This window comes from Cydia amplana, chromosome 25, assembly GCF_948474715.1.
Source record: "Cydia amplana chromosome 25, ilCydAmpl1.1, whole genome shotgun sequence".
NCBI classification, from domain to species: domain Eukaryota; kingdom Metazoa; phylum Arthropoda; class Insecta; order Lepidoptera; family Tortricidae; genus Cydia; species Cydia amplana.
In genome coordinates, this window is record NC_086093.1 from 9,351,682 (window position 1) to 9,369,477 (window position 17,796).

The 17,796-nt window shown below is 44.3% G+C and overlaps 3 protein-coding genes across 9 annotated transcripts in view; 1 reads left to right on the top strand and 2 right to left on the bottom strand.

Moving 5' to 3' along the window:
* The window catches only part of LOC134659652 (leucine-rich repeat serine/threonine-protein kinase 1), a 95,215-nt gene that overhangs the window by 36,720 nt on the left and 40,699 nt on the right, over positions 1–17,796 (bottom strand). Inside the window, exons 39-49 of the mRNA XM_063515328.1 lie at positions 9,005–9,651; positions 8,769–8,852; positions 8,415–8,498; positions 8,179–8,262; positions 7,943–8,026; positions 7,707–7,790; positions 6,405–6,575; positions 5,366–5,462; positions 4,820–4,930; positions 4,299–4,417; positions 798–915 (exon numbers count right to left, since the gene is read on the bottom strand). Of these exons, the coding sequence (XP_063371398.1) occupies positions 798–915; positions 4,299–4,417; positions 4,820–4,930; positions 5,366–5,462; positions 6,405–6,575; positions 7,707–7,790; positions 7,943–8,026; positions 8,179–8,262; positions 8,415–8,498; positions 8,769–8,852; positions 9,005–9,651 (1,683 nt within the window). The remainder of the gene's footprint in view (positions 1–797; positions 916–4,298; positions 4,418–4,819; positions 4,931–5,365; positions 5,463–6,404; positions 6,576–7,706; positions 7,791–7,942; positions 8,027–8,178; positions 8,263–8,414; positions 8,499–8,768; positions 8,853–9,004; positions 9,652–17,796) is intronic.
* Positions 4,200–6,679, bottom strand: LOC134659595 (uncharacterized). 7 transcript variants are annotated; one of them, XR_010097819.1, is made up of 3 exons: positions 5,366–6,645; positions 4,820–4,901; positions 4,258–4,417 (listed from the first exon to the last, which is right to left on the bottom strand). XR_010097819.1 is itself a non-coding variant. In XM_063515268.1 (3 exons), exons 1-3 carry the CDS (start codon positions 6,624–6,626, stop codon positions 4,891–4,893), a joined length of 330 nt encoding a protein of 109 aa, XP_063371338.1. In that variant the 5' UTR covers positions 6,627–6,644; the 3' UTR covers positions 4,259–4,890. The 7 variants fall into 7 exon arrangements, 6 of the variants coding, with proteins under 6 accessions (XP_063371333.1, XP_063371336.1, XP_063371334.1 ...); XM_063515268.1 differs by having other exon boundaries at positions 4,259–4,901; positions 5,366–5,462; positions 6,405–6,644; XM_063515263.1 differs by having other exon boundaries at positions 4,200–4,417; positions 4,820–6,648.
* On the top strand, positions 10,794–15,992 carry LOC134659850 (uncharacterized). Its single transcript, XM_063515558.1, has one exon. The coding sequence runs from the start codon at positions 10,812–10,814 to the stop codon at positions 15,990–15,992; it is 5,181 nt and encodes a 1,726-aa protein (XP_063371628.1). The 5' UTR covers positions 10,794–10,811.

Sequence of the window (17,796 nt, forward strand, 5' to 3'; positions counted from 1 at the left end):
TATTATTATTTATTTGTGTCTCCTTCGATATCACGGGCCTATAATCACGGTTTTTTGATAGGCTTGCATGGGGACACAGATCCAATACGTAGAGGCCCCTTGGAGAGCTTTTATGTCATGTAGAACGCCTGCTGGAACCCGTTCACAGGTGCAACAATAGACACCTATTCCAGAGCTCGGAATTTTCGCGGCAAAACAAAAGGCTGTCGCAATCTTGCTAGAGTTTAAAACACGGTCCACCGAAATATTTTATAAGAAAATGTACGTGAGGTTTGTACAAAATTATGTAGAAACGCTAGCGAGTCTTTTGTTTTGCCGCGGAAATTCCGGGCTCTGCCCATCACTAACATACCTACATACTGTGTTGACATATAAACTATGTCAAAAAGGGGCTCGATCGATCATAATGTTGTCACGGGGAGGGCCCCGACGCAATCCCAATCTTTTAATTTTAAGGTTTATCGACAAGCGGCAGTCTCAATTTATAGCATTTCGGGACGAAACAATTAATAAGTAAATTATGGCAAAAAAATGGAAATGACTTCCCGCTTTGGCAAGTTCGCCGTCATTACTCTAATCACTACAGAAGTGTAGTGTATAAGTGTAAAGCCTGAGTGGACGCTCGAGTTGGGCGTGTAGCGGGGCGGGGCGTGCGGCGTGCATGTTAAACAAATGCAAGCGTATAGGAGCGGCCTTAGTGCACGCTGCTCAAATCCCTTGAGAGCTCGACGCCACGCTGCACGCCCCGCCGAACGCTCCGCTTCGAGCGTCCACTCAGGCCTTACACTAACACTTACGTATCAGTGAGGGCGAGTCGGCCCGCGCGGGCGCAGCGGCCAGCGCGGGCGCGGCGCGGCGCGGCGTGCCGGCGCCGGCGCCCGCCCACACGCGCGTCTTCAGAGGCAGCTGCGGTGTCTGGGAGAAGTTTGTTCATCATAATTAGGTTCGCACTTGTTCCTGTTTCTAAATAAAACCGGCCGGCCAAGGCTTGGCCAAGTGCGAGTCGGACTCTCTTGAGGAAGGTTCAAGTGTATAATTTGTAAAGGTTTTGTGTAAATTACTTGAACTACCCGCGCGAAGCCGGGGCGGGTCGTCTGCTCGTTTACTATTACATAGTGGAGAATACAAAATGCGCTTTTATGTTTTAAGTAACTTTTATTGAAGTTTTGAATTAAATAAAAATACAGTGATCGCGGGACGTGCCGGTTAGTTCGGATCGAGAAGGAAGAGAGAGAGTTGCCATATAAATTTTTAAGGCAACTACAAATGTGTTGCTATATACTAAAAATACTTAAGCTAAGTTTACACTCTATATGTTTTGTATTAAACATAGTTGGGGCCAGGCAATATTACATACAGGTAAAGAGTGGACCCGCCAATAGAAACCTAAACATAAGACAAGTTATTAATACTACATTACAGGTAAAGGACATAATTTAGTTATGGCTCTACGAAATATCTTATTATTAATCTTAACATCAGCTACCCTTACTAATCCGTCCCTACCAGGGAACGTTTTTACTATACGAGCCATTGGCCAATTTAATGGAGAGGTGTTCATATTCTTTACAATTACCAAATCACCTTCCTTTAAATTAGTTTGCTGGTATTTCCATTTGGGGCGGCTTTGTAGCTGGGTCAAATAACTTTGAGACCAAGTTTTCCAAAAGTCTTGCTTAAGCTTAGTGCACATTTTCCAAAATGGAACCCGATTTACTGAGGTTTCAGTGAGATCTATTTCAGGATAAGCAGTCAAGGCTGCGCCACAAATGAAGTGTCCAGGAGTTATATAATCACAATCATTAGAAATAGCAGATAGTATAGGTCTACTGTTCAAAATGCCTTCAATCTCTATGATTACAGTGTTTAGTTGTTCGTAGGTCAAACATAGATTGCCTACTATTCTTTTAAAGTGGTGTTTTACACTTTTAACGCCACTTTCCCAAATTCCTCCAAACGTTGGAGAATAACTCGGTATCCAATTAAATGTTATATAGTTATTTGAGCAATATTTGTTGACAGAGTCTCTACAATCTTTGGAGGAAAATAGGTCATACAAGTCTTTTAATGTATTAGAAGCACCTTTGAAGGTTTTTGCATTGTCACAAAATATGTTTGTGGGCATGCCACGCCGAGAAATAAATCGTTTAAGACATGCTAAGAAAGTTTCAGTCGTGAGATCAGAAACAAGTTCTAAGTGTATCGCTTTTACAGCAAAGCAAACAAAAAGCGCGATGTAGCCTTTTGTAATAATAGGTTTTCTAATGCGAGAAACCTTTACGTTAAACGGACCGCAGAAATCAATTCCTACATGCTGAAAGGGCCTGCTCTGAGTGATTCTTTCTTTAGGAAGATCTCCCATCAACTGCTTTGCTGCTTCAGCTTTCATACGTATACATTTTATACATTTATGCACCACCTTTTTTACCTCTCGTATACCATTCACAAGATGATGTCTCTGAGATAGAGAGCCTAATACTAGCCTAGCGCCTGCATGCATAAGTCTTAAGTGCTCTCGTTCTATAATGAGATCGGTAATAAAGGAGTTTTTTGGAAGTATAGTCGGATGCCGCTTGTCATAAGACAGGTTCTCTGCATTTTGCAGTCTCCCCACGGCTCTAATTACACCGTTTTTATCTAGAAATGCTAATTGATCACTAATTGTCACAGGCTTATTTTTTGAGAGCAGGACTAATTCTTTACTAAAATGCTCTGCCTGTGTACAACGTACTATCTTCAACATAGAGTCACGCAATTCCCTAGAAGTTAAATTTCTACTTGTTATTTTGTTGTCTTTGTTCAAGCAGTTATTGTAAAATCTATAAATAAAGCCTATTACTCTTTGAAGTTTATTCAAGTTAGAATAATTTTTTAATAAATCTAGAGGCTCTACATTTGTGGTATGGCACAAAATTCCCTCTACATCGTTAGAAGACGCATTCAATGAAGCACCATGCGAGTCTACATGTGTCATGATATCGTCATAATTAAATTCTTCTAAGTTTGTATGTGTATAATTTACATCACAAAGACTTGGCGAACCATGCCACCATAAATCACACTCCTGCAGCTTATGTGGTTCGACTCCCCTTGATAATAAGTCAGCAGGATTATCTTTTGACCTAACATACAGCCATTGTGAGTTTTCAGTAAGCTCTACTATTTGTTTGACTCTATTTTTTACATATATAGTACTTTTTACTGCCTCTGTTTTGATCCACCACAATACGATTTGGGAATCACTATAAAGATACATTTTATGAGGAACTCTATCTTTTAAAATCTTACTGACTCTACTTGCCAATTGCGCTAAAAGTAGAGCAGCAGAAAGCTCCAATTGAGGTATGGTGTGAGATTTAGAAAGTGGGGACACACGGGATTTGGAACACAACAAGTTCACTTGAACCGAGCCATCAGTCATAAAAACTCTTAGATAGAGACAGCTCCCGAAAGCTTTAAGAGATGCATCGGCATACCCTATTAGCTCTACATGTGATACTAATTTAAAATTTACACATCTATCTATTTTAATTTGACCCATTTGTTTTAAATTATTTAAAAAGTTTGACCAGTATAGGAACTTTTCATTTGGGATTGTAGAGTCCCAATCTTTACGCATAGAGCTATGGAGTTCTTGCATGAATAGTTTGGCCACCACAATTACGGGGCCAATTAAACCAAGTGGGTCAAACATTTTCCCTATATAGCTGAGAATTTTTCTTTTTGTATTCAGTATTGTTGCCTCATCAAGTGCAGGACAAGAGAAACTCAATTTATCTGAGTTTATTTCGAGTGTGAGACCTAATGTCTTCACGGTGTCGTTTTGACCTATCTCTACACTATCAATTTGTCTGTGCTCAACTGGTATATCGCTTAAAATTGGAGCGTGGTTCGAGCACCATTTATGTAACGAGAAACTACCTAACTCCAGAAGCTCTACAATTTGCCTTTTCAGCTCTTGAAGTGTCTCTACATCATCAGCGCCAGTCAACACATCATCAACAAATGTATTTTTATAAATAGCCTGAGCGGCCAAAGGAAATTGATCCTTATGCATATTTGCTAGCTCATTTAGAGCTCTTGTAGCTAAAAATGTACTCGATTTTAAACCGTACGTAACAGTTTGAAGCTGCAAGCAGTTGATAGGGTCTTTGGGCGATTCGCGCCATAATATGTTTTGAAGTCCGCGTTGATGTTCATTAATAAAAACATTGCGAAACATTTTTTTTAATGTCACAAGTTAAAATAAAGGGATAAGTCCTGAATAAAATAAGGATATCAAAGAGCTCACTCTGTACAACAGGTCCGTTCAGCATGACTTGATTCAGCGATGTCCCATTTCTAGATCTCATTGATCCATCAAAGACCACACGATGAGGTGAGGTTCGACTGGAAGGATTGAACACGCAGTGGTGTCCTAGAAAAAACACAGGACCATTTAAATCATAACCCTCAATATCAACTATCTTTGCATGTCCTAATTCCAGATATAGGTCAATAAATTTTTTATATTGTTCAAATAACAAAGGATCTTTTTGTAACCTTTTTTCTAACATTATGAATCTATTATAGGCAACAGAAAATGAGTCACCTAGGCCTAACTCTTCCATGGGGAAAGCTAATGGCATATCAACATAAAATATATTGTCTTTTAGTGATACAGAGTCCTGAAATATTTTTTCAGCTTGAATAAACTCATCATTTGTAGATTTTTCCACTTCAGGAAGCTTTTCAGAGAGCCAAAATTGCTCCATTACATTTTCCAATTTTTCACCATCAGATATATTAATTAAATTTGTTACAATATTACATGTAGTACCTTGCTCGGGGATACTTCCTCCGACAACATATCCTAACATGGTATTCTGAAATACCGGTCCATTTTCAGTTTTAATGCAGCCCTGCAACAATATAGCAAAATAGATGTTTGCTGCAAGCAACAGAGGGATATCATTTGTAATGTAAAATGTGTCATCAGCTAAAGTTATATTTTTTGGGATATGATATTTAGATACATCTAATGTTCTTTGAGGCAGTTTGGAAGTAATTTCATCACTAATATGACATTTTAATATTATTTTAACATTATTTTTACAAGACTGAAGAGTCAAAATTACATACTCATTCACTTTACATAGTTGTTTACGGAAACCAATAATATTGTTTGGTTCCATCATCGGTTTTAAGCCAAGCCTGCTTACTAAATCTGAACGTATAAAACTGCCTTGAGATGCAGTATCCAGTAATGCCTTGCATGTCACCTCTTCATTATTTTTAGTTATTAATTTGACCTTTATGGTTGGCAGCAAAACACCACTATCGGACACACAATTTAAAATAGTATTAACAGCAATGTCAAACTCACCAGCATCGGATGATAGTGGCTGCTGACTGTCATCATTATTTGTCCTGGGCTTGTCCACATTCACATTGCGCTCCTGATGCAGCAATGTGTTGTGGCCCTGTTTACACATTTTACATTTAAAAGTAAATTTACATTTACCATCATGGTTATTAAGGCATACATTACACATGTGCTTTTCATTTACATAAGATTGCCTCTGAGCGATAGGCAAAATTTTAAATATAGGACAGTTATATATCTGATGGTCTTTATTATCACAATACCTACAGGGCGGCAACGACTTCGATACCACATTTGTAACCTTAGGTATTGATTTGTGAGTACCTTCATAGCAAGTACTTTTATTATTAACATGTTTGTTAGCACCATCATAGTAGGTACTATGTTTATTTTGATGACTATCTTCGAGCGCTATAGCACGCTTTTCTAAATATTCAATGAAACCAGCCATCGTAGGCATGGTGTCTGAGTCCCGGTCTAATTGGTATGCCCGGTTTGTGAATTGATCTAACTTTCGAGTCAAAATTGATATCAAAAGCATGTCCCATTTATCAACGGGTTCATCTAGATTTTTTAATGCATGCATCTGTTGATTTATTTGTGAAACAAATGTTCGTATGGAAGCCGCTGTGCCCTTTTGTATATTAGAAATATCTAACAATATTCCTATATGATTTGCAACTAATCTAGCCTTGTTGTCAAATCTCTTTTTTAATAATTGTATTGCTTCTTTATATGACTCATTTACCAACGGCAAATTCAGAATAACCGCCAACGCATCGTCCTGTAGGTACTTTCTCAAATAAAAAAGCTTTTGCACATCAGACAGCGAGGTATTCCGATCAATGACAGCAGTAAATAAGTCGAAAAAGGGTTTAAATTTAGTGAAATCCTTTCCGTCGTAAAAGGGTATTTCAATTGTGGGTAACTTACATGTGGATGCGTTGTGGCACTCCGAAGTCACTTTTGAGTTTAACATTTTAAGAGAACTATTTATTTTTGCTAATATGGAATAGTATTTCTCTTCAATATCTCCCACCTGTTCACCGTCGCCTTCATCAATGCTTAGGATGTCCATTTGCACCTTTTCGTAATCTTTTAAGGTGGAAATAAGCTTCTCTTTACGCGCCTCTAATATATCGGCGCTGGCGGCTGCCAAAGCTACGGGATCCTTGACAAAACTGTCGATTCTTGTAATGGTTCCTTTGCACTGTGAGCGTATAACACGTAACTTTTTTAATTTCTCCATTTCGGTAGACATATTAACCTGTATTTATGACAAACGAAGGCACAAACACTTTTAAACGAAGGCACAGAGACACGATTGCAGTTTGTTTTGATTTTTATTTGAACGTCAATGTCAAATGTGACATGAACGTGACAGATGACACAAAATGTCAAAAACCGCTGCGAAGTTCCGCAAGATGGCTGCGTTCCGCGCCAACTTCACTTTATATTGAAAAATGAGGAATGCCGGTGGTCGAAAAATTCGACATAAACCGAATTACTTGCGATTTTTGATGATGCTCTTTTCTCCAATCCGTGTATGATTTTCGTTCTATTATAGATAGAACGAAGTTGCAGGCCAGCAGCGCCAGCCTAGGCACTGCCACGACGAGATACTAGCCGGTATAGACGGCCAGCCAGCTCGCGCACACACTTGCCGCGAACACTATTTCGACGAAACATCGTACACTGATACTTTTCCTTAGAAGGACCACTTGCGCATGGAGAATACAAAATGCGCTTTTATGTTTAATTAACTTTTATTGAAGTTTTGAATTAAATAAATTTACAAAGTGATCGCGGGACGTGCCGGTTAGTTCGGATCGAGAAGGAAGAGAGAGAGTTGCCATATAAATTTTTAAGGCAACTACAAATGTGTTGCTATATACTAAAAATACTTAAGCTAAGTTTACACTCTATATGTTTTGTATTAAACACATAGAAAACCGACCAAGTGCGAGTCGCACTCGCGTTCCAAGGGTTCCGTACGTTAAGCCCGACTCACGCTTGGCTGCACCTTTCTAATAGGTATTGCTGTCATCCTGTGGTAAATAACTATTTATTATTTATTAAGGAAAAAAAGTGTTTTTTTTTTAAATGTTGGACCCAGTAGTTTCGGAGATAAAGGGGATGATCCTATATCCACGAGTGATCCTATAAGGGTTCCGTTTTTTTCCTTTTGAGGTACGGAACCCTAAAAAGCAGTTGAGCAGACTGCCTATTGTTGGGTACTAGTGCGCGGAGAGGCACCGGCAGCGTCCTGCTGACCCAGCAGAGGACCAGCTCGACTAGTTGAGCAGGCTAGTGACCCGTGTGGGGTACAAGAGAGACTCACGGCGGGCTCGGAGGCGGGCAGGAGAGGAGGCACCAGCAGCGTCCTGCTGTCCCAGCAGAGGGCCAGCTCGACTAGTTGAGCAGGCTAGTGACCCGTGTGGGGTACAAGAGAGACTCACGGCGGGCTCGGAGGCGGGCAGGAGAGGAGGCACCAGCAGCGTCCTGCTGTCCCAGCAGAGGGCCAGCTCGACTAGTTGAGCAGGCTAGTGACCCGTGTGGGGTACAAGAGAGACTCACGGCGGGCTCGGAGGCGGGCAGGAGAGGAGGCACCAGCAGCGTCCTGCTGTCCCAGCAGAGGGCCAGCTCGACTAGTTGAGCAGGCTAGTGACCCGTGTGGGGTACAAGAGAGACTCACGGCGGGCTCGGAGGCGGGCAGGAGTGGAGGCACCAGCAGCGTCCTGCTGACCCAGCAGAGGACCAGCTCGACTAGTTGAGCAGGCTAGTGACCCGTGTGGGGTACAAGAGAGACTCACGGCGGGCTCGGAGGCGGGCAGGAGAGGAGGCACCAGCAGCGTCCTGCTGTCCCAGCAGAGGGCCAGCTCGACTAGTTGAGCAGGCTAGTGACCCGTGTGGGGTACAAGAGAGACTCACGGCGGGCTCGGAGGCGGGCAGGAGAGGAGGCACCAGCAGCGTCCTGCTGTCCCAGCAGAGGGCCAGCTCGACTAGTTGAGCAGGCTAGTGACCCGTGTGGGGTACAAGAGAGACTCACGGCGGGCTCGGAGGCGGGCAGGAGAGGAGGCACCAGCAGCGTCCTGCTGTCCCAGCAGAGGGCCAGCTCGACTAGTTGAGCAGGCTAGTGACCCGTGTGGGGTACAAGAGAGACTCACGGCGGGCTCGGAGGCGGGCAGGAGTGGAGGCACCGGCAGCGTCCTGCTGTCCCAGCAGAGGGCCAGCTCGACTAGTTGAGCAGGCTAGTGACCCGTGTGGGGTACAAGAGAGACTCACGGCGGGCTCGGAGGCGGGCAGGAGTGGAGGCACCAGCAGCGTCCTGCTGTCCCAGCAGAGGGCCAGCTCGACTAGTTGAGCAGGCTAGTGACCCGTGTGGGGTACAAGAGAGACTCACGGCGGGCTCGGAGGCGGGCAGGAGAGGAGGCACCAGCAGCGTCCTGCTGTCCCAGCAGAGGGCCAGCTCGACTAGTTGAGCAGGCTAGTGACCCGTGTGGGGTACAAGAGAGACTCACGGCGGGCTCGGAGGCGGGCAGGAGTGGAGACACCGGCAGCGTCCTGCTGTCCCAGCAGAGGGCCAGCTCGACTAGTTGAGCAGGCTAGTGACCCGTGTGGGGTACAAGAGAGACTCACGGCGGGCTCGGAGGCGGGCAGGAGTGGAGGCACCAGCAGCGTCCTGCTGTCCCAGCAGAGGGCCAGCTCGAACTTGTTGAGCAGGCTAGTGACCCGTGTGGGGTACAAGAGAGACTCACGGCGGGCTCGGAGGCGGGCAGGAGTGGAGGCACCAGCAGCGTCCTGCTGTCCCAGCAGAGGGCCAGCTGGACTAGTTGAGCAGGCTAGTGACCCGTGTGGGGTACAAGAGAGACTCACGGCGGGCTCGGAGGCGGGCAGGAGTGGAGGCACCAGCAGCGTCCTGCTGTCCCAGCAGAGGGCCAGCTCGAACTTGTTGAGCAGGCTAGTGACCCGTGTGGGGTACAAGAGAGACTCACGGCGGGCTCGGAGGCGGGCAGGAGTGGAGGCACCAGCAGCGTCCTGCTGTCCCAGCAGAGGGCCAGCTCGACTAGTTGAGCAGGCTAGTGACCCGTGTGGGGTACAAGAGAGACTCACGGCGGGCTCGGAGGCGGGCAGGAGTGGAGGCACCAGCAGCGTCCTGCTGTCCCAGCAGAGGGCCAGCTCGAACTTGTTGAGCAGGCTGACCCCCAGCGAGGAGGCCTCGTCCCCCCGCGCCAGGAGGGGGGAGGCCTTGAACACGTGCGCGAGGTCCTCGATCTTCATTATGCCTGGGGATTAAACTGTGGTCACTTCATCGATATAAGTAAGTTTTTGGAAAAAAAAAAACGTTTTTGGTACAAGCTTCTATCGCTAACTGTACTTTTCTTTCTACAGACAAAGACACTCATCGAAACAATTCTAAAAACCCCAAACACAATAAGGTTGCGTTGTTTTATCTAAGAGTTCCTATGGCCACCTCCTGTCTCCATCATCAGATCAGCTCCATAGTACCATAATATTGCATTGTCACCCGACTTACACACGTTGCAAATTTTCAGCTCATCGTAAACCGGGAATTGGATCAAATTTAACTTGCAACATTTGACCCGTACATACTAAGTACTAAGTGACATACATAGGTAGAGCGTTACCGTTGTTAGCAAATGGATTGATTTCCCCACGAATTAATAAACTATTAATTCGTGGATTTCCCTAACGGTGACCACGTGGGCCAGCACGTCGCACAGCCACTGCGGCCGGAGGGAGTACAGTTGTAGAACGTTACCGTTGTTGGCAAATGGATTGATTTCCCTAACGGTGACCACGTGGGCCAGCACGTCGCACAGCCACTGCGGCCGGAGGGAGTACAGTTGTAGAACGTTACCGTTGTTGGCAAATGGATTGATTTCCCTAACGGTGACCACGTGGGCCAGCACGTCGCACAGCCACTGCGGCCGGAGGGAGTACAGTTGTAGAACGTTACCGTTGTTGGCAAATGGATTGATTTCCCTAACGGTGACCACGTGGGCCAGCACGTCGCACAGCCACTGCGGCCGGAGGGAGTACAGTTGTTAACGCGCACACAAATACCTATCACAATACCTAGAGACAGCATTATACATGCATTTCTTATTTAGTCGCATTACAAAAATCATAGCAAGAGGACGTGTTTTAATTTCCCACTCAATAATGAACCTTACTGCATTCATCATATGGTCCAAACGATCCGGATAAGGAAAAAGTGCATCGAGTGCCCGCCGTCGGACACCTGGCCGCGAGAACAAAAGAATGTGATAAACAAGCCGATAGAAACAAGTTAATAGATACGATTTCAATGCAATTTAGTTTCAACTTAAACAATTTACTTCGAAACATTGTGTTTACTTCTGTGTTTACTTCTAATTTTACTTCTGTTTTTACGTAAAAGTGAAGATTGAAATTACGAAAAATGGCTACGGTGGATCAATTGATGACTGTTTTGCAAGATACGGCAAGTTTACTTCAGAAAACACAAGTGAATTTAAAGAAATGCTCTAAGGCACGATTAACAAGAGGTTATGTTGAGGCGAGATTAAGTTGCATACAAGAGTACTGGGCGACGTTCAAACGAACACATCAAGAACTTATAAAGGTTATGCCACGCGAACAACGGGCTGTTACGCAATATTTTATTAATGAAGAATACTTTATTTACGAAGATCTATACCTGAACATTGAAGGCGATCTTAAGGACTTATTGAACAGCAACACAAAACAAATCAACCCCAATATAAGTAACTCGGATAACCAAGTGGGAAAATTACCTCGAATTCAACTTCCAAGTTTTAGTGGTGGTTATGAACAATGGCCCACTTTTAAAGATTTGTTTTTGTCAATTGTGCATAACAATGCGTCGCTTAGTAATGTACAAAAATTGCATTATTTGAAGACCAGTGTATCCGGCGAGGCAGAGGCGATTTTAAAGCACGTTCAAATCACCGAAAGTAATTATACACAAGCGTGGGACATTCTACAAAAGCGTTATGGAAACAAAAAGTTAATAGTGAATTCTATATTGAAGCGGTTATTTCTGCAAAAGAAATTAAATACTCAGTCGGCCACTCAACTCAAATCATTATTGGATACTACAACTGAATGCTTAAATAGTTTACAAAATTTGAACATGGCCACCGATTCCTGGGATCCTTTAATTATTTTTCTGGTAGTGCAGAAATTGGACCCGGAGTCACACAAGGATTGGGAGGAGTATGCTCACAAGGACGATTCCGAGGAATTACCCAAGTGGACAGACTTCGTCAAATTTCTAGAAGCTAAATTCCGAACGCTAGAGCTCATCACCGCTTCTTCATCAACTCCGCGCGAAAGAAATGTAGTCAAAGAACGCACGTTCCACGCCACAGAATCACAAGCAGAGAAGAGTTGTGTCATGTGTAAAGGTAATCACACACTCGCTCATTGCAAAGAATTTACAAAAATGCAGCCTAATGAGAGATGTGAATATACAAAAAACAATAGGCTATGTTACAATTGTCTAGCACCAGGACATGCGGTTTTCAAGTGTCGATTGCCCATGTCATGCCGTATATGTCGCAAGCGCCATCATTCACTCGTCCATGTGACCAAGAGCCCGGAAACAGCAGAACAAGATACTAAGACCCAGCCGACGCTCCCCAAGGTCAACGAGACTGAAACAGAAATTCAAGCTACCATGGCAATTGCATCACACCACACAGCTAGACATAGTGATGGCTTGTTAGCAACTGCGATTGTAAACGTGAAGAGTGAGCAAGGTCACACCATTGCACTGAGAGCTCTTATCGACCCGTGCTCACAGGCATCTTTCATTAGTGAGAAAGCGACCCAATTACTTAAACTTAAAAGAGAGACAACAAGAGCAAGCATAACGGGATTGGGGCCTATAAAGGCGAACGCAAATCAAGTGGTTCAATTAGAGGTTTCGTCGCAATATCAAACGTCGTATTCTATACAGCTTCGAGCCTATGTGATTTCCAAGCAATTGACCACTCAAATGCCCATGAAAACCATGAATACAAGCAACTGGTCTCACATACAAAATCTACACCTGGCCGATCCAAGTTATAACACACCAGGTCCAGTAGATCTTCTTCTTGGAGTTAAAGTATATGCGCAGATCATTCAAGAAGATACACCAATAATCAAGGGTCCACCGGGTACACCATGTGCTCAGAAAACATACTTGGGATGGATCCTGTTTGGAGATAATGGAGAGACGGATACAAGTATACAAGAAAAATGTTTCATTACGATGCATCATCAAGTCGATGTTGATGATCTATTGAAGACTATATGGGAGGTAGAACCAGATACAAAGAGAACATTAACTGAAGAAGAACAAACATGTGAAAGAATTTACGAAAGTACCTACAAAAGAAATGAAGAAGGAAGATACATCGTCAAATTACCTTTAAAAACAGAAGTACCAAGAGCATGTGAAGGAAATACAAGAGAAATAGCACAGAACAGATTAATACAACTAGAGAGAAGATTTCTAAAAATGCCAAAGCTCAAAGAAGAATATGTAAAGGTGATTGATGATTATATTGAACAGAAGCACATGGAAAAGGTACCAACCGAAGAAATACATACAAAGAAGAGTGTATACTTAGCCCACCATGCAATTATTCGAGAAGAGAAGGAAACTACAAAGACGCGCGTCGTGTATGACGCGTCGTGTAAGGGCACCAATGGTTTCTCATTAAACGACGACCTCCTGGTTGGGCCAGTTTTACAAGAAGATTTGAGAAGTTTGATAATGAGATGGCGAATGCACGCTATATGTTTCGTCTCAGATATTCACAAGATGTATCGGATGGTGCTGACAACTAAAGAAGATTCCGACTATCAAAGAATTTTATGGAGAAGTAGCAGTGACAAGCAAATAGAGGATTACCGTCTCCTGACAGTAACTTTTGGAACAGCTTCAGCTCCATATCTGGCAGTTAAGACGTTGCAACAGCTGGCTATAGATGAAGGAGACGAGTTTCCTGCTGCATCAAAGATGATCAAAGAAGACTTCTACGTCGACGACCTGATGTCGGGATGTGACACCATCGAACAAGCCATAGAAGCCAACAATCAATTGCAAGAAGTTATGCGAAAAGGTGGATTTCAGCTTAAAAAATGGTCATCCAATAGTGTTGAGTTCATGCGCAGTTTGAAGCCCGAAGACAGATCAGCTAATGCGCATCTTGATTTAAACATGGACGGCACGATCAAGGCACTTGGTGTTCAGTGGAACATGGGAACAGACCAGTTCGAGTACAACCTTAACCTCCCAGAGGTAAACAATCACATCAGTAAACGAACAATTTTGTCTGATATCCAGAAACTGTTTGACCCTCTGGGCTGGATCTCGCCGTGCGTCCTGATGGCTAAAATACTGATACAGAAGTTGTGGCTGGCGAAGGTAAATTGGGACGAGGAAGTGAGTCAACCCTTAAAAGATGAATGGCTTCAATTAAGAGCAGACTTGAGACATGTCAATGAGATCCGTGTTGATAGATGGCTGGACACTTTGAGCACTGAAGGAACAAATATTCAGATACACGGATTCAGTGACGCCTCTATCTCTGCCTACGGTGCAGCCGTTTACATTAGAGTCGAAAAGGCGGATGGCACAGTCAAAACAAGGTTGATTGCTTCGAGAACAAGAGTATCTCCCGTGAAGACTGTTTCCTTACCCAGATTGGAATTGTGTGGAGCTGTTGTGTTGGCAAAATTGTTAGGACAAGTCAGCCATGCTATGAGAATACCGGCTTCACAAATATTTGCATGGACAGACTCTTCCATTGTCATTTCATTGATTTTCGGCGAACCACAGAGATGGAAAACGTTTGTGGCAAACAGAGTTGTTGAAATAACAAACAATGTTAGTCAAAACCAATGGCATCATGTCACTTCAGAGGATAACCCCGCCGACATTGCTTCCAGAGGAATGTACTTGTCAGAATTGAAGGCTTCTAAGCTATGGTGGGAAGGGCCAGAATGGCTAACTAGAAAAGAAATAGAATACAGAAGACCAAATGTCGTTTCCACCGACATAGAAAGGAAGAATGTGATACAGACAAATTTAAACGTGTATGGAAGCGAGATGGAAAGAAATTTGACAGACCAATTTAAAGAATTTGATAATTTACAAGAATTAATAAAAACAATCACATATTGCCGCAAATTTCTGAACATGAAGAAACTGAAAATAGACAATTTCAATCTAACAACTCATGACTTGGACCACACATTGCAAATATGTGTACAACTTGTACAAAAAGAAGAATTTGGCGAAGAAATAGATAGATTAACGACAAACAAACAAGTACACAAACGAAGCAATATAAAATCTTTAAATCCCTATTTGGAAGAAGGTCTACTAAGAGTAGGAGGAAGGCTCAGACTTGCAAACATAAATAATGAAGAAAAGCATCCCTTAATATTGGGCAACAGAAACAACTTAACTCCTCTTATAATAGCAGATGCACACTTGAAGACCTTGCATGGTGGAATAACACTCACGATGAGTTATTTACGTTCCAGATTTTGGATTATAAAGTCAAAAAATTTAGTAAGGGCTCACGTCAATAAATGCCTTGTATGCGTCAGACAAAACGCTGCTCCTAAACCACAGCTGATGGGAGACCTGCCAAGAGAACGAGTCACACCTGCCAGGCCGTTTTTACATAGTGGCGTCGACTTTGCAGGACCTTTCACTACCCTAATGTCTAAGGGTAGAGGAGCAAAGACCACGAAGACGTATGTGGCTATATTTATATGCCTATCAGTTAAATGCATACATCTAGAACTAGTCAGTGATCTGACTTCTGAAGCCTTTATAGCCGGCTTCAAGAGATTTGTAGCCAGGAGAGGAAGATGCAACCATTTGTGGAGCGACCAAGGAAGAAACTTTGTTGGCGCCAATAAGGAATTAATTAATGCATGGAAAGAGGCACAGCTAGAGTTTACTGGAGAAATTTCCGATTCCTTGGCTAAAGATGGTACGCAGTGGCATTTCATCCCCGCCTATAGTCCGAATTTTGGTGGTTTATGGGAGGCTGGTGTAAAATCCCTGAAACATCACTTAAAAAGAATCATCACCTCTCACCTTACCTTCGAGGAATTTGACACGGTCCTTTGCGAAATTGAGGCATGCTTAAATTCAAGGCCGTTATGTCCAATTGATAACGACGATACAGACAGCATAGAACCTCTTACACCCGGGCACTTTCTGATCGGCGAAGCACCCATAAATGTCCCATCGCCCGACTTGAAGGATGTTAGAATGAGCTCACTGTCACGATGGCAGCACACACAGAAATTGGTCAGAGATCTTTGGTGCAGATGGCAGCAAGAGTACCTGTCACGTTTGCAACAGCGACCAAAGTGGTTGAAAAGAGTAGAAGAGTTCAAAGAAGGACAGATTGTTCTCATTAAAACCGACAATCTTCCACCTGGAAAATGGGCTCTCGGCCGAATAGTCGCTAAACATCCAGGTCCAGACCATATTACGCGAGTGTATAGTGTTAAAAGTGGTGATAGTGTGACGAAAAGACCAGTTACAAAACTATGCTTGTTACCAATAGAGATTAATGATTAATGTACTAATTTATTTTGCATGCTTTCAATTTATGTATTAAAATGTATAATTGTTTTAAAGGACTTAGTAGTCCTTTGGCCGGCGGTATGTTAACGCGCACACAAATACCTATCACAATACCTAGTGACAGCATTATACATGCATTTCTTATTTAGTCGCATTACAAAAATCATAGCAAGAGGACGTGTTTTAATTTCCCACTCAATAATGAACCTTACTGCATTCATCAACAGTTGTAGAACGTTACCGTTGTTGGCAAATGGATTGATTTCCCTAACGGTGACCACGTGGGCCAGCACGTCGCACAGCCACTGCGGCCGGAGGGAGTACAGTTGTAGAACGTTACCGTTGTTGGCAAATGGATTGATTTCCCTAACGGTGACCACGTGGGCCAGCACGTCGCACAGCCACTGCGGCCGGAGGGAGTACAGTTGTAGAACGTTACCGTTGTTGGCAAATGGATTGATTTCCCTAACGGTGACCACGTGGGCCAGCACGTCGCACAGCCACTGCGGCCGGAGGGAGTACAGTTGTAGAATGTTACCGTTGTTGGCAAATGGATTGATTTCCCTAACGGTGACCACGTGGGCCAGCACGTCGCACAGCCACTGCGGCCGGAGGGAGTACAGTTGTAGAACGTTACCGTTGTTGGCAAATGGATTGATTTCCCTAACGGTGACCACGTGGGCCAGCACGTCGCACAGCCACTGCGGCCGGAGGGAGTACAGTTGTAGAACGTTACCGTTGTTGGCAAATGGATTGATTTCCCTAACGGTGACCACGTGGGCCAGCACGTCGCACAGCCACTGCGGCCGGAGGGAGTACAGTTGTAGAACGTTACCGTTGTTAGCAAATGGATTGATTTCCCTAACGGTGACCACGTGGGCCAGCACGTGGCACAGCCACTGCGGCCGGAGGGAGTACAGTTGTAGAACGTTACCGTTGTTAGCAAATGGATTGATTTCCCTAACGGTGACCACGTGGGCCAGCACGTCGCACAGCCACTGCGGCCGGAGGGAGTACAGTTGTAGAATGTTACCGTTGTTGGCAAATGGATTGATTTCCCTAACGGTGACCACGTGGGCCAGCACGTCGCACAGCCACTGCGGCCGGAGGGAGTACAGTTGTAGAACGTTACCGTTGTTGGCAAATGGATTGATTTCCCTAACGGTGACCACGTGGGCCAGCACGTCGCACAGCCACTGCGGCCGGAGGGAGTACAGTTGTAGAACGTTACCGTTGTTGGCAAATGGATTGATTTCCCTAACGGTGACCACGTGGGCCAGCACGTCGCACAGCCACTGCGGCCGGAGGGAGTACAGTTGTAGAACGTTACCGTTGTTGGCAAATGGATTGATTTCCCTAACGGTGACCACGTGGGCCAGCACGTCGCACAGCCACTGCGGCCGGAGGGAGTACAGTTGTAGAACGTTACCGTTGTTGGCAAATGGATTGATTTCCCTAACGGTGACCACGTGGGCCAGCACGTCGCACAGCCACTGCGGCCGGAGGGAGTACAGTTGTAGAATGTTACCGTTGTTGGCAAATGGATTGATTTCCCTAACGGTGACCACGTGGGCCAGCACGTCGCACAGCCACTGCGGCCGGAGGGAGTACAGTTGTAGAACGTTACCGTTGTTGGCAAATGGATTGATTTCCCTAACGGTGACCACGTGGGCCAGCACGTCGCACAGCCACTGCGGCCGGAGGGAGTACAGTTGTAGAACGTTACCGTTGTTGGCAAATGGATTGATTTCCCTAACGGTGACCACGTGGGCCAGCACGTCGCACAGCCACTGCGGCC